Raw genomic sequence first — 23250 nt, 5'->3', positions numbered from 1 at the left:
TCTTAACATGTAAATAAAGCTTTTTTTACTTTTTCCAAACAATATTCTATTGCTTTTAACAAATAAACGTAATATTCCTAGTTTTTCCACAAAATGTAATGGCTATTTTGTTATGGTTGTGTTAAGGTTGTAAAATATTGCTATTATATAACGATAGACCAAAACAATTGAGTAAAATATTCATCAGTATCAAACAATCCAGACAAACTACTAAATAGCTAATTAGTAATTTGTAATAGATAAATTAGTAGCAACTGAGATAAATTTGATTACTGCATTCAACGGTGTGAATTACTGGATAAATTGTAAAATTGTAGAATTGAGACTTCCAAATCTTAAATAGGTGTTTAATACTTAATTTATGAAGACTCCAATAAATTATGAAATTTTACTTTTGTGAGGCCTTTCGTGTTCAACGAAAAACTAAATAAAAACCACTTTTATTTCAGTTATGTGGGTCTGATGTGTTCATTGAATACGAAAGGTCTCACAAAAACACAATTTCATAATTACTGGAGTGTTTGTTTATAAATTAAGTATTTTATTCCAATAAGAAGAATCTGGTAGAATGTATAAATTTACTTGTTTCTAAATCTAAAAAATTCTTGATTCTTGATCTTTTAGTTTTGTCTAAAACATATTTTTGTAGAAAGTTTTGAGAGTGTTTTATAAAAATTTGAGTGCTTTGTGTTTGTGCAGTTTATTTTGTTTATTACTACAGGATTTGTAGGTAGAATGTATTTGTTATAATTTCTAAGACAAAATGTGACTCACCAGGGAAGTTGGCAACATTAGACTGTTCTTTGAGATCCCAGATTTTGACTTGCGAGTCGGAAGTTCCGGTGCCAAAGATGAGTCCGTCAGGATGGAACTGAGCCGTGGTCAGAGCTATACCCCCTGTCGAGCTCTCATCTGCCACCTATAACATCAGCAGGCTTCAGTTCATTCATTCTACAAGTAACCAAAACTTTATGAACTGTCTGAATTTGATCATCACCGTTAATCAGAGACAAAAGTCTTGACACAGTTTTTTATATACTACTTATAAGGATAAAAATAATATACAAGAGAAAAAATGCTAGGAATGTTTAACTATATTCAAGGAGGATTCTGCTAAACAGGAAATGTTTCTTCTTACAATTTGAAGCCCTACTGGTGAAACCAAAAAGCTGTCTGGCATTCTTTCCGTTAGAGCAGTCAAAAGCTGCAGAGAAGATTCGTTAATTAATTGATGTAATTTTTGTTGTTTCATCACTTTTTCAGACCCCTGAAATGTCTTGATAACAGGATGGCAGTCTAAAAATGGCATAAACGTATTCGTGAAATGATAAAACACTGTGAATTGCACAAACTTTAAAGATACCCCTACAGATGCTTTCCTCTACACCCATCAAAGACGACAAACGTGATAATGTTGAAGACAATTGTGCATTTGTACAGTCAAAAACAACACAGGAGTGTTCACATCAGTATTATTCATGATGACTTAAACATGTACAATGTTTGTTTCCACATGGTTCAGAAAACGATTCTAACTTAGCAAAATTACAAAAGAAGTAAGTTAATATCTGAGGAGAATATAATTTATTGATATAGGTAATAAAAAGTATGGCTTCATGTTAAGAAAATTGTTACAGATGATGGATCATATCTTGTCTTCTTTTCCATTCTCAAAAAATGTCCGTTATTTGTTAACCAAAAATGTAACCACAAATCTGACAAACCAGCTGTTTATCAGAAATAATCCATAACTTTTGACAGCATAACAGAAAAGTATCAAATGAAGAAATAGAAGTTCAATAAATACTTAGGAAACACGTGTAGAGGAAGAAAGAAAAGAATGAAAACCCTAAAAGGGCCATAGCATCTCCCTTACTTATGTACTTCTACAAAAGCCTATCAGATTTGTGGGTTCCTGTCCTCTAATTTTCTTTGTGCTCAGGAAGTCCTAAGGATCTTTTACCTTGATTTCACTAATAACAGGACAGTTCAACCACATTTGCTCTGCCGGTTTTTCTGCTTCACCACAGAGTCTGCTCTTATCAGTAGGTTGAATTCCACCTTCATCAGATGTCTCTTAGGACAAGAAGCTTATAAATTGCACTTACTTCAAAAGAACCTTAGCGCTGCTTCCGGAGTGACCAGAGATTCAGGATGGGTAAGGTTAGGGGGTAGGGGTCACCTCCAATTGAGATTCATGAGAAAGAATTAGGGCACTAATCTCAAAGTCATGTCCTCCCGGAAAAAGGGGAGGCCAGCTCTGAACCAGCCTCTCCAGTCAAAGCAGGCAGGGGGTGGCACACCCTTGTTGAGGCTACTAAGAACCTCTGATACTTAAGGAACGAACCCCACCAACTCCAACAGTCATCTCCCGCAGTAGACCAGACCTATTGAATTGCCCTTGCGCCCCAGAATCTCAACATGTGCAGTTCATGATGTGCCGCTCCTGGACATCCATGGTACATACCTTGGTGAGCACCCGGCCAGTGTGTATATCACTGAAGGCCCAGTGCTGGTCTGTGGATGTGGACAGCACATAGTCGCCAGTAGGGTGCAGAGAGAGACCAGTCACCGAGCCGTCATGGGCTCGCAACAACTGCAGCGGCTGTGAGTTGGGCACATCCCACACTCGGATAGTGGTATCCGGAGAGGCTGTTATCACAATATCCTGTAACAGACCACAGATGTTGATACTTTTCAAAGTTTCATAGATGAAGTTATATCAGATCATTCCTCTGATTAAAATTTAAATATGATTGGTAGTTCACCTGTTTTACACCGCAACACTCTAAAGACTAGGGAACAGTATTTCAAATTGGTGACAACCACGATGCAAAAATTTGTATTATTACTTATTTTTGTTTTTTAAAAGCTTAGTCAATGGATAATTTGAAAAAATAATATGATTTCAGACATTTGCTACCATTAATGTTTCAAAAATATATCACTACCTTTTAAGGATTAATCAATGCCATATATTGATTTGCGTATGTTTAACCTTAGACCTTAAGGCCAGAGCACTTAGCTACAGACAGATGTATGTTTTGGGTTTGAACCTACTTACTTTGCTGCTCATCCCCAGAAATTCTGTGATTCCATTTGTGCGGTGTAACCAAATTTCTCTAAAAAGTATTTTGTGGCTAGACAACAATGATTTGAGTGTTGGAGGATTCCATAAATACAAGTTTCTTACATTTTACGAAGTTCTTTAATTGTGATCGCTAAGTAAGTGTATCATAATTAATAAATGTTGTAATAAATAAAATTCTAAACTAAAAAAATAATTATAGAGCTCTTACATTTTAAACATTTTATTCAGAAGTGAGTTGGTTAGTGTAAATCAAAATAAGTTTATTGGAAAATCAGTTCAAAACTTTGACACATCTAAAGACATAACACAGCTATGGTGGGAAGGGCTGATTCAATGAGAATGTTGAATTTAGCTACAGTTCACCTTCCTCTTACATGCAGCATCTGAAATCTGATGCTGTTGTAGACTTGACTCCTGAAATCTGGAGTCATGTTCGTCTGAAGGGATCCAAAAATAATCCATAGCAAAGAATGAAACCACTAAAAAAAAACGAACCCCCCCCCCACCCTCACATCTTTTCGACATCAGAGACACCCAGACTACAAAAAGTAGTGCAATCCAGGCGAAGAGAAAGATGAACTGGAGTTAGATTCGACACACACACTAAGGGGTAAAGTTTCCTCCATCCATCAAGCTAATATTCTATTTTTGTGACAGTAATGAATAAAAATGTGTTATACTTTTATATCATTGGTCTGTATCATTTTATTAAATATATTTACTTGGAAATTAATTTCAATGTGTAAATATTTGTTGAAGGTGTCATTTGCAACTGTATAAACATGGCATAGTACATGTATCTGAGAAGTGTACGTTTTAAATCACATTTAATAAAATTATGTATGAGTTTATTTTTGATTTAATAACAATAAACTAATTGAATTCACACTTAGTAGAGCACATAACACAACTTAAACTTGACTTCACGAAGTTCATGGATGATCCTGTACAACCAATTATGAGGAAGTTGCTATTGTGATCAACAAAAACCTACACTATCTACGAAAGTCAATTCGACTTTCAAAATACTACATGGTTCAAAAATCAAACGTGACATAAAAACAAACCTCTTCTGGGTGGTAAACGACCCTGGTGACTTTCTTGGTGTGGCCCTTGAGTATGGCGACCACTTGCTCTGTATCCTTGTTGAAGACGGTGGCATTGCGGTCGTTGCCTCCAGTCAGGATCTTGCTGGTGTCTGCTGCGTGGATGTCCAGGGACAGGATACCCGGCACGCTGGCGCTGTGCAACCCCTACAACACAACAGTCAGCCACACGTGTCCAGTTCACAATCTATCACATTTGTAATGCATAATTCTATAGAGTGGATGTTTGTAATAATGATGGACATAGATGACTTGTGTTAGTAATACTGTCTCTTTTAAGTCTGAGTTTATATTAACAAGTAAATAAAATCGCCATAACTTAGTATTTTAACACAAGACCAGGATACTAACAACTACTGCTTTTTATGAGCACCAGATGTTCCTAACATGTTATCTAAGAAAAATAAAAATATAGTTACTGACAAAAAGTGGCATTTTTATCCTTAACTGACAAATGGTACATATTCTTTATATACCCAACAAAGCAGCATCTCCAACCATAACACGTTTTTATTTTGTTGACACTATAGGTTATCTTTAAATGGAAGTGTTATTTAAAAGAATATAAGAAGAATGTTAAACTACAAATAGTATTACTACCTATGTTTACTTCTAGAATCATGAGAGATGTCTCATTTTAGAACTAGAATTAATATGCATCTAAGCATTTTTTGTTTTTTTTCATGTTTTTATTGATTACATAGAAAAACAATCTTTTATACTTCATCCTTAAAATATTCAAAAAATATTAGTTCTACAGAAAAACTAAACAGTGTTTGGATGCATACTAACCATATCTACACAATTATACATTTCCCAAAATTCTATGATCTAAATTATGGACTTAGAGTAATGTTGTTCTAATGAAATAAAACTCAAAGTCGTTTCACTACAGGTGATTGTTGCTTTATAAACTTAACTGTACTAATTTAAGAAATTTTTTTCTTTATCAGCTGCAAATTAAATATTAGGTGGCAATATTAAAATAGATCCAAAATGCGTTTTATATTGAGTTCCGTAGCTTCAATTCAACATTCATAGCTCCAGCGTCATTACTGAAGGTGGCAATATTAAAATAGATCCAAAATGCGTTTTATATTGAGTTCCGTAGCTTCAATTCAACATTCATAGCTCCAGCGTCATTACTGATTTTCACTTCCACTCGAACTTCGTACCTCCAGAGAGAATATGCATTATCAGCTATTTACCAATAATACAGATGTATTACAGTATAGAGTTATTACTTAACTTGTCTACCTGGTTATCAAGCCGTTTTAAGCTTTGATATTATAAAAATAATCAGTTGTGATGTTGCATATATATTGTTCGTTATAACACCTTATGGCACTAACATAGGTTGTTGCTGTTGTGAATTGTGAATGCGATACAGTGTTTACTGTTAGTGATTTATGTTAGTTTAAGACATACCATTGTAAGCGTAAATATCTGGATTTATTATTCATTAATAATGAAAAGAGATCTTAATTAATCATTTTAATATTACGTTTATCACAAGAAACTAATCTTCTATAGACATATAAAGTTTATACATGTCTCAGATCTAAGTGGTCAGGTTAGCACCTGTAAAGTGCGCAACAGCTACGTGATACTGTCACCATCATAGGGTTTGGGCAACAACTGTTTATTTGTCACAACACAGGCTTGTAATGGTGTCTATAATATGTTATTCCTCTCCGATAATTTGAGTTTTAGCTGTAACAATTTTTACTTTAGTTTTTCGACTTGTTAATTTGTCCCCAAATATAATGGCTGACCAGAATCCATAAACAAATATATGAAGTCCAAATACGTTCATAACAATATTTTATTAAAAGCCAAGCATTTTCGGTTAAAAATTAAATGCAAATAGACTAGACAAGAAGCAGTCAGATAGGCCAAAAATAGGTTATAAAACATCTTAGAAAGTGCAAAAGTTCTGTACAAAAATCTGGTTTTATAAACTAAATAAACCAACAGTTAAAAAGACCTATACGTACTATAAACTACAACTATTACATGCTTAGATGTCTCTCTACTATTTAAAGACATATATTTTGGGAAATAATCATCTCCTCTTGATAGAATCTCCTTATGACAGTTTGTACTTTAAGATCAACTTGGTATATATTGACCTATTGAGATTGTTTCATAGACAATGTAGGTAACACACATAGGGATTTACACTTCACAAACTTCCCCACTCATGTATTTGTGAGATCTGAGGAATGCCAACTTGTACTCACCGGATGGGATGCTAACGTGTGGAAGTTGCGCACTGTGTCATGTGACACCAGGTCCTCGGGCACGGTCCGACCTCGCTTCTTCCTCTCCTGTGTCAGGACCGTGGCCTTGTCCTGCAGCTTCTGTATAATCTCTGGAGTCATGCCGGCCTGCTCCGTCGGTTGGGCCGCAACACCAGCTGCTTCCACCGCAATAGCCTGCAACGAGTTCTATTAGAGTGGCCGAAAACTCAACTAGAACCTATGCCTAGACACCATCTCTTTTTTTCTTTTGAAATTTATACATTTAGCTCTATAAGACCTTTCCACTGCTTTTGGAGTGACAGGTTATTCAGGATGGGTAAGGTTGGGGGTAGGGGCCGCCTCCTATCGAGATCCATGAGGAAAAATTAGGGCACTAATCTCAAAGTCATGTCTCCCCGGAAGAAGTGGAGGCTAGCTCTGAACCAGCCTCTCCAGTCAAAGCAGACACGGGATGGCACACCCTTCCTTGTTGAGGCTAGCAAGAACCTCTGATACTTAGGGAACGAACCCCACCAACACTAACAGTTATCTCCCGCAGTAGACTAGACCTACTGAATTGCCCTTGCACCCCAGAATCTCGAATTTGCGGTTAGTGATGTAAAGGTTACCCAGATTTAAGTGACATATTGGTTTTTGCTGTGCTAAGTGGTAGGTTCAACTGGAAGTTATAAACCAGCCAGAAGTGATCCCTGCTGGGTTCAGACAGCATCTCACTTGGTTACTTGACAACTGAACACAGCTGAATTGCAGGTAAAAGAGATAGGAAAAGCTAATACTCAAGAACTTTTTAATTTTTACAGTATCAACAAAACTATCTTAACTTTAATTTTGAACACTAACATGAAACTGCTCCATACAACTATACAATTCCATACTTTTAAATAATTTTACAATAAAAATAACAATAATAGATAACTAGTGCAGTGCCAAAGGCTAGTGACATTATTCACCAGAATATGATAAAAATAAAATTAAAACATACTCATATGTACTCTTATTATAATTTACTAGTTAGACTTCCTAGCTATTTGAACAATATATTTTAATCTTCATTTTTATATTTCTTTGAAAACCCAGTTTATTCATTACATGGTAAAGAATTGGAAACAAATAAGTTGAAAAATGAAGACCACCGCAACATTTTTCCTCAAACTACATTTTTTAAATAGAATGGGACAGCACATTTTGCACCGGAATGGATAGTATTACATGGCACTAAAAAGGTTAAATACGTAACGGTATTACTTACAGGCTGTGGAATACCGGCGGGAGGCTGCGCGATGCCGGCCTGGGGTTTGAGTGTGGCCAAGGCCTCACGCGCGGCTGTCACCTCCTTGTGAGTGAGTCGTCCAATCACACGACACGCAGCGTCGTGTTGGTACAGAGCGTGACTCAGCTCTTGCCGCGCAGTCTGCAGCTGCTGTCGTTGCGTAAAAACTGTGCAACATTACGGCATCCCACTCGTCCTGCAACGTCTTCAGGATAGCTGGTATACTAGTGGCTGACGGGGGCTTCGGCTTCACCACCGGGGTTGCTGGAACATTTCACAATTATTAAACTAACCTTGTGAACAAAGACAATAAAATTTTCCAAGTTCTGTCTTCCTGTTTTTCAGTTTATATATTTTTGTTCTCTTCTGGGGGGGTGGGGGGGGGGGGGGGTGGGGGGGGGGGGGGGTGGGGGGGGGGGGGGGTGGGGGGGGGGGGGGGTGGGGGGGGGGGGGGGTGGGGGGGGGGGGACCACAGATTGCTTTTTAATGTGTATCATAGTTTCTCCTGTGTTTTGATTACCTGTGTAAATATTTTCTTAATAAATATTTAAATACGAAACAAATCCTTCTTTGACCCGACCACCACAAATAGGGAACGGAACAACAGTTGGAATCAAACATCATTTACGTTATAAGACGAACGGTCCGACTGTTGATCAGGGAACGGTGGACTTAACTGTAGGGAAGGGAAACAGGAACGGACAGCGGAACGTGTAGTGGCGGAATGAGTGACGAGTGTGCAAGAGCAAGATTCAGGCGGAGAGGCTGCAAGTCTATCAGCAAGTTGTGCATTAATTTTGCATCAAAAATTGTTTGTTATGGAATAAATTAGTAATTAGGAAGGGAGATAGGTGCCAGAAATTTGAGAGAAAAATTAAGCTCTAAATGTGAATCATATGCACAAACATGTCTGAACGTGATGAAAGAACGGCATTGTGTAGCTGTGTCATCGTATTCCAGTCTGGGTTAATATATATCAGGATTTACACTGCAAAGGATCTCCAAGAAGATTGCCGAGATTTTGAATGGCCGTTACTTAAAAACTATCTATATAGCTAAACGTTTTGAACGTCAAATTGAAGTTCAAGTTGAATTAGTTACGTTTTGTTTTCCGAGTAGCATGGGAGGAAACGTTGGCCTTGGCATGCGCAAAACAGCTGCGCGGTGGCAGCCCGCTATTTAGTTATATAGTTTGATATTTACGACGCAACTGAAGGCACAGTTGTTCTGAGGTATGCAGAACTATTGAAATCGATTGTTAGTGTGCTACATCGGTTTCTAATTAACTATTGAGGTTGATTTTCGGCAGAAGATAAAGCAATTCGTCCCTGCTTTTGACTAATTCCATGACACAGGAAGTGCGTTGAAAGGAATTCAACTGGCTGGCCAAAAAAGTGAAGGCAAAATCAAAGAAACGCGATAATATTGCAGCAGAAGCCCGAAAAATCGATTGTTCGACGACGAAGTCTTCAGTAAATTACCCAAATCGACAGTCCACGATTTTAGTAACACATTGAGACGGAGAAATAGTAAAATAAATAAACGAATACCGCTTTGATATTTGCATAGAAACAAATTGAGCTCACATTTAAACGTATAAAATAAATGTTCTTTTATATAAAGTGTTTGTTTCTCAAACCGTTACATATTATATATATATATATATATATATATATATAATATATATATATATATATATATATATATATATATTATTAACCAGTTAGTTATATTCAGTACTCGCTCGCTGCTACAGCGTATTTTCAAACGGATGCTCAAGCATTACCGTGCAAATTTCATTCCATGGCCCCTTCTTAATATCGCTCCCATGGTTGTGTTTCCGGTCGGTGTTATATAGTTTCGTAAATAATTTCAGAGAAACTGATGATATGAAGAAAGTTTAACTATTTAATGGTTTTAAAAAAATTAAACGAACAAGTGGTTTCGGAGAATACTGACCGTCATATCCGTCTGATTCAAGAGTTTTTCTTACCAACAATCAATGAGATGGATGTGGAAGGCAGGACGGTGCTACATCAAACGCAGCGTGAGTGTCAATTCCAGTTTTTACGGAAACACTTGACTTGGACATTTTGTCTGCGTAAGGGTTGATCTGCATTGGTCAACACGGCCATCTGATTTAGCTTCTTGCGATTATTTTTTATGGGAGCTGTCTCAAATCACTGGTTTATAATGATCACGACCCTGGTTCAACTGAAGAACAACACACTTCAAGCTATCACCAACATACCAGTCAGCATGATGGAAAAGGGTGAACGAAACATCAGAGTCTCATTAGCGCAGTTGTTGACAACAATGGACACATTCTGCCAGATGTCATATTTAAAACTGAGTAAAAATTTAAATGTTGTATTTTGTGATGTAAATAGAACTAAACATATATCTTCATTACTTTCTTTTCAATAAATTTTGCAAATAAACAAGTTACTCTGCCCCACCCTATACTAGTAAGCAGTCTCTAAAGTGCTCGGTAAGGCTAATAGCAAAAAAATAATTTTGTAGCCTTTATCAATTACACGGTAAGAATATCTTTTAATTAGGTGTTCGAAAGGTATTAAGTGCTCATTAAAATTAATTTCGAATTAAAGGTTTATTATGGTCAAATGGTTTTTACACTCTTAACAATTAAATTTCTATATTCCTCTGTTTTATACATTGATTTTGAAGTACTGCATTATGTTTAATGTATGTCGTAAGGCATAAATCTATTTATAAATAATAAATAACAATTTTCTTATGATAAACAATACATGCAATAAAATATCCTAACACTGCTTTTGTTGATCTGACTTCTTAGATGACAATGGCACTGCCGTAATCTGAAATAAACAGATGCCATCAAAATATCATAGGGACGAAGAACCCCAAGCTTACCTGAGACTAATATTTACTTGATTATAATTTCACTTTAAAATAAAGTGATTTTTTAGGGATCCGTCAGATAGACAAGTTTTTGATCATTACCTAGAGGCATTTTGCAATGTTTTTTCTTGTCAGAGCCAACTTATTGAACGATCTCAAAAATTATTTTAACAACATTGTAGATGAAATACGATCAAGATAAGAAATAAAGGTTATGAAATTTGTTACACTTTAACAAACTTATAATGATTTTAGAGAAAACATGTTCACTCTTTACAAGCAAGAGTTCAATATGTGAGTAACAAACTAGGGTGTAAATATTGTGCATAGAACTGTGTTCATACCTGTTACAAATCAAGTCTGAAACCCTTAGACTTTCAGTCTTAAAAAAGAGTAACACTTTATAGAAATTTCACTATTGGCATACTCTACCAATAGGAATTAAACCCATTTGTCTACATTTTGAGTTTCTAAAACTCATATTTTTTAAGTTGTACACATCCGGATTTGCACTTGAATAAATTTTTAATAATTGCTAGGTACCATGTGAAGAATGATATGCACAATTAATCTGCACGCAATTAGAACTCGAATATTGTACTAATCGATTGACGAATCGTACATTTTGTTATTAGGGACTTGAGGTGGAATAAAACAAAAGTATCGCTGAGTCGACAGGCGTTTATTGAGGATCGATTTACAGAGACGGAGAGAGAGATAGAGAGAGAAATATAGAGCAAACATTATTAGGCCTTGTTACAATCTAGAGAAGTACTGTACGTGGTGGGAGGGGGAAGGTGGGGGTGGATGGGTGGAAGTTGAATGGGGGGGGAGTCAGGTACGTCAGGTTGTTTTTGAAGTGTCTGTAAAAATATTTGGGGGTTAGGATTTTTTCAAATTACAAAGTTACGCAATGTGTTAAGGAATAATAACCTAGAAACTTACTGAATAATGTATGTTTAAATAAAATTATAAAAAGAGTTTTTTGTTTAAAAATAGTTTGATTTTAATATTTTTATTTATTTATTTTATTTTTTCCCCTCCTTTTCGGCCTTATTATACCCGTCCTCCATAGGCCACTGGTCTGTGTGAGGATCTTATAAAACTGAATAAGGGGGAGGGGGATTCGGTACAGTATAAAGTACTGATAAAAAGTGCAATGGTCACAGACAGGATTTGAACCTGTGCTATTTCTAACTCAGACACAAAGTCCAACGTCTTAGACCGCTCGTCCCTCGGCACTCCCAACACAATATTTTGCATTAGTCGTATATTTTTGTTAACGTACTCATAACATTTTTGTTGCTTAGCATTGTTATGCACTTACCCATGTAAAAGTTTTAATAGAAAATTTCTTTAGATGTGATTGATTATTGCTTATTTAGAACCCTCATGAGATTAAATAACAACGTAATCTGTTACATTATTCACTTTAAAGTAGGAGATAGGTTTCTAACGTATAATGATATTGATTATTTACGGTGTAGGTATAACTGTTTAGAATCATGAAGAGAAGACTCCATATGTGCTATTTCGTCCTTCTTTTTTCTATTTTTGGTTTTTATAACATTATATAATAGTAGTTTTCACTGAATTTAACATAACGCTACAGTGGCCCACATGACGTGTCACTTTATCAGAACCAAAGAAATGATAAGCTTAAATATTTAAAAATTCCATTTTGCGTAGAAAACTTGCGATGTAAAATTACTGATGAATATTGGAAAAATACACTTTTATACTTTTTACATCTGAAAAAACCAGCTACTAACTACAATATGCATATTTTTCATCTAAGACAGTTTTATTTTTAGCATTAAAAATGAAATGTTACACTATATTTGGATTAGAAATTACGTTAGAATTTAAAATTGTTTGAACGGTCGACTTTTAAATAGGATACATTTTCAAAAATACTTACCAGTCCGTGAAAATAATTGAACAAATTTTTTTTAATATTAAAGAGGTTTTTATATTCTGATACTTTGTTCAATAAATTTCTGCACTGGGCCAAACATTAAAATAGGTACATTACCCATATCTTGATATGTAATAATCACTTAGTATTAATGCACTATCCACATGTTGAATTCGAATGTACTAATTGTTTGTACAATCGAAAAGTTATTCATAAAATAAATTTTGAGAAATTGAAATAAGTATTCAACCCAGTCAGGCTTGAGACAGAGTGTACACATGGTTGGTGGTAAGGGGGGGGGGGTAGGGATATAGGTATAACAGGAATTTAATACTAATGATATGTACCGTTTCAGAACATTCTAGACATAACTATACAAACATTTCTATAAGAGCATCAAAAGACATAAGCGGAAAGGTACAGAACAACAAGTCTTACAACTACTTATAACTAAGGAGTCTTATTTGCACCAAACCCACGCACACATCCGTAACACATTTAGACTAGAAAAACACACCAACTCTCATTTTCACCATTCGCACTAACACGCTTACACTAATTAGCGTTTAAATTACAATGAAAATAAACCATAACAACGGTGTGGTGTCAGCAGTTTGGTTTTCACTTAGTAGTAAAACAATTAACGTATACTTATAAAACATCTTATAAAACTACACTAAACAACGGCAAACAATAAGAATCCAATGCGCTGACTGCGAGGTGAGTGAAGAAACTAAAATAGAGAAGCGCACAAGTAAGATGCGTGGTGGGGACTATTCAGCCGTATTCCAGTTCCTGCGCAAGTACAGTCTGTATTGGCTTTTCTAAAAACATTGCTCCTTGAACCTCAAACTGTAATTTAACAGTAAAAATACAAATGACGGTTTAAAGCAAATGGAATGAAAAATCATTATAACATATATTTACTGAATGTACAAGATAACATAACGGGCTACATCGTGATTTTGTTAAAGTAATGTTTTATGTAATGCTTGCTTTTTGGCAAAGAGTTATGGAGGGAGATTCCCTCTCTCAGCAAATATAGTTTCTTCACTCACCTCATACCCAGTATCTATTGTCTACTAACCCTAACCACCTTGAGTATATAGATAGTAGTATTCAAGTAGAGAAGTCCATTGTGACAGAAGTCCAGACGGTATGAGACCGGCAACCGTATGTGCTTTTTAAATAATAACTAAAATTGTACAAGCTTTCTTGATTTAGCTTTAATTGACTTAATGGTGACCATAATCTTAAAGAAATGTTATTTACTTAATTAATTAATCATTACAGTCACTAACAATTGCACGGTTCTTTCTGATAATTTTAAATTTTCTACAATGTACATAAATGTGTCACCGAATAATTATAAGCTCGTCAAAATTTAAACGATTTTAATTTGATACTGGCAATGACTTTGCAACAAAGATCCCTAAACTCGTTACAAGTAAAATCTATTACTTAATTAATTGTTGTTTATATTTTGTCTATAATTACACTTTTCCCAAATATTATTTTCACATTGAAAAGCCCAACTAGATATATTTTAGTAATAAAGTGTCATACAGATAGTTCCGTTGATTGCGACAAAAGAGACCATTCTATAGAGTTTGTCTAGTTTATTCTTTTATGAAAATATAAGGTTGTATTAAAGGTGTTTGGACAAAAAGTATATTTTCTAACCTAGAACTTTCTGAGCGTAAACGGCAAATAAATAATACAGAATAAAGTAAGAACTTTCTCTTTAGATATTTCACCGATTTAATGTTTACTTATATCCAATATAAGAGTGTTTCAATTAAGTAAAGGAAATTACGTCCAGATCTCAAAAGTCACGATATGACTGCGCCGTTTGGCAGGAAATAATTTATTTACAAATATTACATCATTTAAGAAATGTGAACAAGTCTATCAATGAGACAATTTTTAAAACCTATGACCTCACTAAACACTTTCAGTTTAACGGCTCCCTAAGGTTTTTCATAGATAAACAGGATTTCCTTTTAAGACTTATTCTTCCTCCGTCCTCATGGGCTACTGGCCCGTGCGAGGATCTTATCAAAAAGAATAAGGAGGAGAGTTGGTACAATACAAGACGACGGTATAGATGAAAATTACTGCTGACAGGATTTGAACCTGTATTATCTCTTAACTCAGAAGCCCTAGATCTATGAGCAAACTGCCTCTCCAAAGCCGTGTGTGTAAAGCTATGTTCTTTAATGAGAGTTCAGGGATCGATTTCCAGGAAGGTCAGTGCAACATTTCAAATAGGTTTGGAATGGCTGTAATCGACGAGGCGTGAACACGGCCTCTTCACTCTTCAACTCGCACCAATGCTGAGGCCGCTTCGTCAGCAACAGCCTGTGGTATTCAGCACGTTCATGTTTTATTTGGATCAGTGTTAAAAATGCATCATTAAGATATTTCACATAAAACAAATATTTCATTTTAAATTATTTAATTAGGCGACGATGATCAAGAACATGATGTAGAATTTTAAAATATAAATATTATGAATGTATGATTTTATAAGAATTACTTACATTTTCTAAGCACGATTGCTCAGGCCCAGAAAGAGAACAATTATATGAACGTTTCAATTATTAGAACTCATTTTTAGAACTAGGAAGGACCTAGTAATCATGTATATAGTACACATATTTCGCACTATAGTTTAGTAACTAGATGGCCTAGTTTTTCATATTTGTATAAAAAAGGTATTTCAATACATGTACCAAACACCCCTAATGAAACAGTCAATTGTATATATTTTTGTATTAAAAAATATCGTCTCAAAAGTTAAAAGTCTGAATAAAATATACTAATATGATTGAACAACTCGTTCCGGTTTATCATATCGACAACTCTCAACCAGCAATACTGAAAACAAGAAAAACAACTCCAAACAAAATGATTTATTTAGTTCCACTTGCACTGAAGGATGAACAATAACACAGCAAATACTTATTTAGTACACAATAACTACATTTAAAATTAACGCTTTGTCACTCATGAACCACATACCGGTAAAATAACAAGATGAACTTAGCAATGGTAACTTGGCCGAGGTATAGAAGTAGTAGTGAATAGACTGTATCTAATGTGGGCATGAAGAATTCATGGCCTTGATGAAATATCTAATGAAAAACTCCGTATCACATACTGTAGCAAGATATAGGAATGGGGAATTTAATACGTGGATGTTCATTCAGATCTAAAGTATTTAGATATAAAAATATACTAGTTTAGTAAATCGTTAAGTTAATCGTAGTTCTAAACGCTTTCACTGAAAATAATTCTCATCTCATCGAAAGCTCAAAGCCATGAATTATTCTAACCAGTGCTACTTGAATCACTCAAGTGATCGAAGTAGCACCTGTCCATGCCCACCATAACCATCAGGTACCCGAACAACACTGTCGGAGAGTTTCGTAAACGCTCTAATCAATCTGTTTCCGGAATAATTGTTGTTCTCGATATAACAATCGGTTACAACAATCGATACAATAACAATCGATAACCAGGGTGTAAAGTTTTAATACTACATCAAATCAATGATAACTTTGTGGGGACAATATCAACCAAATAGTTTCTTTTTATGTAGTAAATAAATATTAAGGAGCATACTCTATAAAATATATTGCAAACAATTAATGATTCTAACTAAATATTCCTCTACACAAGTGATTTTTATTTTCCTATATGTAGCATTATATTCTTATGGTCCTTTTGACCTGGACTTTAATTATCGATTGATTTGTACGTGTTGTTAAGCTACAGATGATACCTTTAATATTAGATCATCATGTAAATAGCAATAATTAAACAAATATTTGCAAATGGAGCAAGCTGTTTTTTAAAGAAATTTAAATGTAAATAAATACAATATTTCAAAACCATATGTATTTATTTGGTAACAATGATAATCTTGTAATAGAAAATCGATTCACGTAAATCGATAGTTTACAGTAGCAATCGATAGTTCTTATTGACAAATCGATGCTCTAAGTGGTAGATTGATTGCGCCGTTTACGAAACACTACATACATTGTCTAATATATATTTCTTTCTGTATAATAAACTTTAGAACCATGTAACCTGTTAGTAATATGATATGTTTCATTCAGTCATCCGGTTCACTTAAATAAAACACTTAACACATTCCAACAACTTAAAGCTATTTACTGATGAGAAAACAATTATCCAGCAACTTAAGTTGGTAATTAAATTAGTGGACAGCTGTAAATTATTTTATATAATAAAGTAATATTTTATTCTTAGATTAGTTTAATAATTTCCATGTTGAAAATATCAATAAATGCTTGTTTTAATTTCAAACCAGTACTTCCTTAGCTGAGTTAAAAATACATCATCAGTCCTTTAACCTATTCAGGCAAATTATACTTTGTTACTTATTCATACAATTATAATTATTAAAATTCATATAACAATACAATCATGAACTTTGCCTTTATCACATTAATATAATAACTGATTCTTTAATTATTAAATTCCTATTGTAGTATAAAGTAACTTACAGTAGTTTTAATAGAAGTAGATGTTGATAAAAAGTCTTGTATGTAGTAATAAAAAATGTAAAAAAGGTTCAAGTGTATTGATAGTTAAAAAACATTAAGACGATTTTTAAATATTTAGATATTTTTAAAATAATAGTTTGGCAGTCGAGAGCCAATTAGCAGTATTTAAGCACACAACCGGATGGTTTTAAACCGATATAGAAATGTTCCGAATAATAAAATTGATCGTTGGCCTCACTACTTTTCTTGTGGTCCGAAAGGAAGGGTATAAAAAGGATTAAATATATGAAAAGATAATATCTCTGCTTGTATTTATTCAAACTTATAACCGAAGATATGATAAATAAATAATACTTGTATCATTGTCAGAGAACTTGATAAAGTATTTAAAGTGACCACTTTGAGGGTTTATAAATGGTCGCATACGATAATTTAAAGTTTATTTACACGTTAGACGATCTGATTTAGACGTGTAAAGTTATGAAATGTATTATCTGAGAAAGAAGTATTATTTCAATTTTTAACCCTTTATCTCCGAAAAAGCTTTCTATCTTATGAGAAACTTCTCTATCGGTTTAAAAAACCAGTTTGTGTGCAATTCAAATTCTTGGCTTCCAAACCATTATTTTAAAAATTCCAAAATTCTGGATATCCGTATTTGGGTAATCAAATAATTCTTTAAGCACCTTAATTTCCATCGATCCTCACATGGATTCAACTACAAAATTCAGAACAATTATGAAGTAATTTCTAAGATTGACATAAACAATTCAGGCAGAACTGCCGCAATTTTCTTCTTTATTTTAAGTAGCTTAAAAATTGCCTGGTGCCAAAATGTCCAACCTAAGGTTTAAAAGTAAACGAGTGAAAGAGTCATCGACATAGTGAAAGCACTATTCCAGAAGAAGCACACTCACACCTAATAGGGTTAATGTTAACAATGAAACTCAACAACTTCCAATGTGGAGTAGACTTTACAACTAAGACCACTACAATAAGGCACAGACCAACGTGATCTAGGGGTGTTGGAGCCAGCTTCAGAAGTTCAACGTGACAGAACTCTTCAAGGCTGTGCTTTAATGTGTTTACTTTCGTTTTGTTAGTTACACAAGAGATATCTCATCAAGAGCTGTAAATTGAGGCACGGCAAAAGTGAGCACTCAGCGCCATCTGTGGAGTGAGAGGTCAAGTAGCGGTTACGTAGCGCTGCCCTAGCGTCGAAACTGGGAACTAACAAACAATCCCGCAGACCACAGCACAACAGGCCCATATGGTGATTTATCTCCAGTTTAACTGATACAATCAATAATGGTTTTAGCAATTGACTTGAGGACTTGGTGAATTAAAATCAACCCGATTTGACAGAGATTCAGTCAGGTTTTAAATTTAAGTTGGGCATATTCTACCTAAATTTTGAGGTTAAATCATTTATATGGTCTCGAATCAACGAATTTACGTAGGTAACGTATTTAAATAACTATGAATGTTACTCGAATTTTAAACTGAAATTCTTCAGTTGCATAACACAATAAAATGAATAATTATTAATTACATAATGTTTATGGAAAACTAAGTAAAGAATTAGCAAAATTCCATGTTCAAGCAAATTTTAGATGAAGAAGAACAAAAAGAGACACCTTCCCACTTTTCTGACCAATGTACTTATCAATTCGTTATTAATATACTTATTTGTCATCGGCATTGCAATATTCATTTCGTAATTATTGGCTGATAAATTTAGCTTTTCTTCAGTATAACACGAGAAGATTATAATTAAATATTTTAATTTCATCTCTAGATTTGTAACCAACCAGCAGACACATATTTTGGTCCAGTTATCATTTGCTTGTTTATGATTTATATAATCCTAAAATCAAAATGTTCCGTTGGGTGTATTTTATTAATTAAAGAAACAAAGTAATTTAGTATATTTTTATCTTGCATAATTTTCAACACTGGTTTCATGGATGTATCGTTTGATCATTTTTACTTCAGAGTTAGTATAGAGATACACTTTCGAAATTCGACCTAGAAAAACATGAGCTATGCGGAGTCTATTAAAATATATGATTTCAATATTATAGGCAATTAAGTCCTTCCTATTTCCATTTTCGTATCCATACATCTCTCCAATCATCGTTGGTTCCAATTGTGTAAAATCCAGCTATTGCTAATTGATACATACAATGTTTTACTCACAAAGAAGTGTTTTGGAAAACCTCTGAATTTTAGAAGACACACTTAAAAATTGGAAATGTTTATAATATTGTGTATCCACATCATAGCAATATTACTCATTATGCCCATAATGTATATTTTGCATTATATTCATTCTAATATCTTGTCCGCAATTCCAAACCACCACCTCCCCAAAAGTCCACGTAATATATAAGCGGGGCTCAAAATTAACAATTCACGAACAACAGCAGTGAAGAGATTCTGACACGTTTGTTATTGCTCTTTGCAATATCAGTTTTCACAACATCAAGACCATACTTACTTATATACAAATAACACCAAGAAATTGAATGTAGAGTTCTTAAAAATATAGTATATTGCTAGTATAGTATGTACACGATCGAACCCCTACTTATAATATAATGATATGTTTCTTATCACAAATGAAAGTATCCTGGGCACAAGAGTAGAAATGATGAACGCTATCTCTTGAACAATATCAGTATGTTGATTACGTCAAAGTGTGTTATTTTGAAGAAAATGATGATTGTTATTACCATTGTACTTGTTATATATTACTGAATAAAATATCACGCAATTTTTACTCATTTTTTACAATTTTCTTGTAACTAGATAAATTCCTGATTCTTAATACTCAGTACAATATGTCCGAATTTATATTTTCAATTGTATTCTCGTGTAAGTATTCTCTCTAGAACTTAACTACTCTATTACATAACTCTCCATTTCATGAAGAATGTACTATAAATTCTAATATTCCCTCACGCTTTGATCAAAATATTGGTAAAAATAGAAGGAAATCATTTTATATAACTACCTAGCGTTAATGATAAAATAAACTATTCATATACGTTTGCATATAAATGACTAGAACATAACATAAGTCATGTAACATGTTTTTAAGTTTTTTAGACAGTTAAATGACAATTTTAATTGGATGATAAGCAGTATTGAAGTACATTCTTACTTATTTTATATTTCTTATTATTTTAATCATATAAATTTGACTTTATTCTTTCTGGAGAACTCAGGTAAAAACCTTTTAGTTCATAAAAAGCAAGAATTTATTAAAAAATGTCTCAAAGATTAGCAATAAAAAGTAGATTGTATTATTCATATTTGGGCGTCTTTTAACGTTGAAAAAATAAAGCACTGCTTTCTAACCTATCAGAATAGATTTCTAAAAAGAGATGGTTCTAAGAACGACCTTTACCCTTTAATCTACGTTATTAAAACTGCAATATGAAAATATACACTTCGTTGTGTTGCTGTCAGATATGTGTTTGGTTCTTAGAACTATGTTACTCTTATCTTATTAGTTTTACTGCACTTCTTTACTAAGTTCTCGCATACTACTTTGATTTGCCTCTAGCGAAAGCGAGCAAACCCTACAGGCAAGTAATCCTTCTGACTGGCTCCAACTGTACAAAATGGCCGGTCTAATTTACATTCAATGATATGTTTTAGTGATATGTATTAAGTTCCTTACAAAAAGTTATTCTTGTTTTGTGCTTGTTGTGTTTTCAGAGCCTTCCCAAGAGCTATCGATATCCTTCGTTAGCGTTAAATGGAGATATCATCAGTGCAAAGTATGTCAAACGTAGCCTACACCCACTCAATTGAGCTATGGGCAAAACCTCTTACTGTATTTGGTTTTTAAGTTCTGAGTGGATGAATTATTAAAACAACTATTAAAAATACAACAATGGTTCAAATAGCTTCGATATATATAAGTGCTATAAGAAGTATATTTTACTTTTAAGATGAAATTCATATACTAATGATTTAAACTGATTATATTTGGCTATACTTCAGCCAATTATGACATGCATGAGACCGGAATGTTTAGTCAGACCAATAATCTCCATTCAACAATTTTCTGTCTCAACAAAGGTCTTTAAGAAAGACAATATCTTGACTATTTAGTGATAAAAGTAACTAAACAGAGGATTTCAATTGGTGAATCTTAAGTGACGCAAATATTCAGTGATATGTACTATTGAGCAGTCTGTATTGAAGAGGTAGCTCTGTGGTATTTTGTTCGCGAAGACATCCTGAGCAACTGGGAAGGCTCTGAAAGGACTATAGCTCCACCGGCATTATTCTTCGGGCCAGCCTAAGTCCTCGCCCACCAGTTCGTAGAACTTCTGGTTGTGTTCGCTGAAGAACCGCCTGAGCTTTGATACGACCGTGGGGTCGACCCTGGGATGCTTGCGACCCTTGCTCTCTCGCAGACACTTGTCCGCTGTCTCGTTCCTCAGACAGAAGAACCCCTTGGTGTGATTGAAGTAGAAGTTGTGACGAGTGATGCGTGGCTCCAGGCCCAGGAAACGCTCTATCCTCTGCAGCTGCGAGACCGGGTCCTCTATCAGGTGATCACCATTCACTACCAGCAGTTGATGTCGAGGGAACACCTGTCCAGGGAGGAAGAAAATTCATGAATCGATTTTACGGGATCACAAATTATCTGAAGGAAACAGGATTTTTTCGGACTTTTTCCATCGCTCAGTGATACAAAAATTAGTAACATTACGTTTCGATATCTATAATCTGGTCTCTTCCTCAGGTGAATACAAAAATCAGTAAAACTACGTTTCGAGATCTGCAATATGGTCTCTTCCTGAGGTGAATACAAAAATCAATAACACTACGTTTCGAGATCTGCAATATTTCTCAGGTCTCTTCCTGAGGTGAATACAAAAATCAGTAACACTACGTTTCGAGATCTGCAATATGGTCTCTTCCTCAGGTGAATATAAAAATCAGTAACACTACGTTTCGAGATCTGCAATATGGTCTCTTCCTCAGGTGAATACAAAAATCAGTAACACTACGTTTCGAGATCTGCAATATGGTCTCTTCCTCAGCTGAATACAAAAATCAGTAACACTACGTTTCGGTATATACAATCTGATCCCTTCCTCATGTGAATAAGGTCTCCAAACGTAGTTTTACTGATTTTTCTATTCACCGGAGGAAGAGACCAGATTGCAGATCTTGAAACGTAGTGTTACTCATTTTTGTATTACTGAATGGTGGCAAATGTCCGGGAAAAAATCCCGTTTCCTTCACAATCTTTCCGTAGCCAAAAACAAAACTTAACCAAAGAATAAATTATCTATGGTACAGGTTTACGTAGCTAGGTTTAGATTGGTGATGTTTATTTTGGAACCTTTTCACGAATTCACGCATAGTTAAGAAACTTCACAAGTGTCAGAAAACTATTCTTATAACTTTTTAAACAATCACAAACCGAATAAATATTGTTTTTATCTGTCATTTTAATGATTGAACGAAAAATGCATTTTTAGTATGGCGTTTCATATGCACAACATTGGTACTAATATAGACGACTATTGGTATCATTTGTTATTATTATTTTAAAAATTGAGAAACTCCATCATTTAAGGTATAAACGGTAAAGAACCGTACTCTCAGTTATACACTTGTATTTCCTTTGAAACTGCTTAGCGTATCTTAAAAACGTGTTATTTTGGGTCTATTTTGAAAGCAGTTAAGAGGAAAATCTTGAACTAATTAAGAGGTGGCTATATTTAAAATGTTCATTTAAGAACGTATGGAAACATATGTATATATTACCACTGTACCAAATTTATTCTGAATCTGTCAGAAACTACGAAAATTATAGTAGTAATTGTGTTACTGCTGTGTTTATATAGTTCTCTAAATATTTTATGGATACCATCTTGACATTTTAAAACACATCGAAAATTTTGTAAGAACAAACATTGTCGAAAATGACGGTAACGTTCCCAAGCATTGTTTGATGCTTAACAGAGATATAATAAATCCTACTCGAAATTAATAAATGCTGTTATATTAAAATTTTAAGAGATATTGGACAATTCAGTAAACTTGTTTAAAAGTGTTTACATACGTGTCATGTTCAGCCTATGTTTAGACATGGTCTCGTACGTGGCTAACATATTAAAAAATGTTATTAGTTGAAACTAGTTTACA

General features: G+C 34.2%; 2 protein-coding genes across 2 annotated transcripts in view; both read right to left on the bottom strand.

The window, feature by feature from the left end:
• LOC124368055 (pre-mRNA-processing factor 19) overlaps positions 1 to 11945 on the bottom strand; it is a 21230-nt gene extending 9285 nt beyond the window's left edge. Inside the window, 7 exon segments of the mRNA XM_046825328.1 lie at positions 775 to 919; positions 2468 to 2668; positions 4159 to 4344; positions 6441 to 6635; positions 7711 to 7896; positions 7898 to 7995; positions 11942 to 11945. Coding sequence (XP_046681284.1) covers positions 775 to 919; positions 2468 to 2668; positions 4159 to 4344; positions 6441 to 6635; positions 7711 to 7896; positions 7898 to 7995; positions 11942 to 11945 — 1015 coding nt within the window.
• Positions 11281 to 23250, bottom strand: part of LOC124367422 (heparan sulfate glucosamine 3-O-sulfotransferase 5) — a 22743-nt gene continuing 10773 nt past the window's right edge. Inside the window, exon 5 of the mRNA XM_046824227.1 lies at positions 11281 to 21683. Within this exon, the coding sequence (XP_046680183.1) occupies positions 21369 to 21683 (315 nt within the window). The 3' untranslated portion in view covers positions 11281 to 21368. The remainder of the gene's footprint in view (positions 21684 to 23250) is intronic.

The sequence above is a fragment of the Homalodisca vitripennis genome, chromosome 8 (genome assembly GCF_021130785.1).
Source record: "Homalodisca vitripennis isolate AUS2020 chromosome 8, UT_GWSS_2.1, whole genome shotgun sequence".
Classification (NCBI taxonomy): Eukaryota; Metazoa; Arthropoda; class Insecta; order Hemiptera; family Cicadellidae; genus Homalodisca; species Homalodisca vitripennis.
The sequence above is the reverse complement of the archived record's forward strand: the minus strand, read 5'-3'. Positions and strand labels throughout refer to the sequence as shown.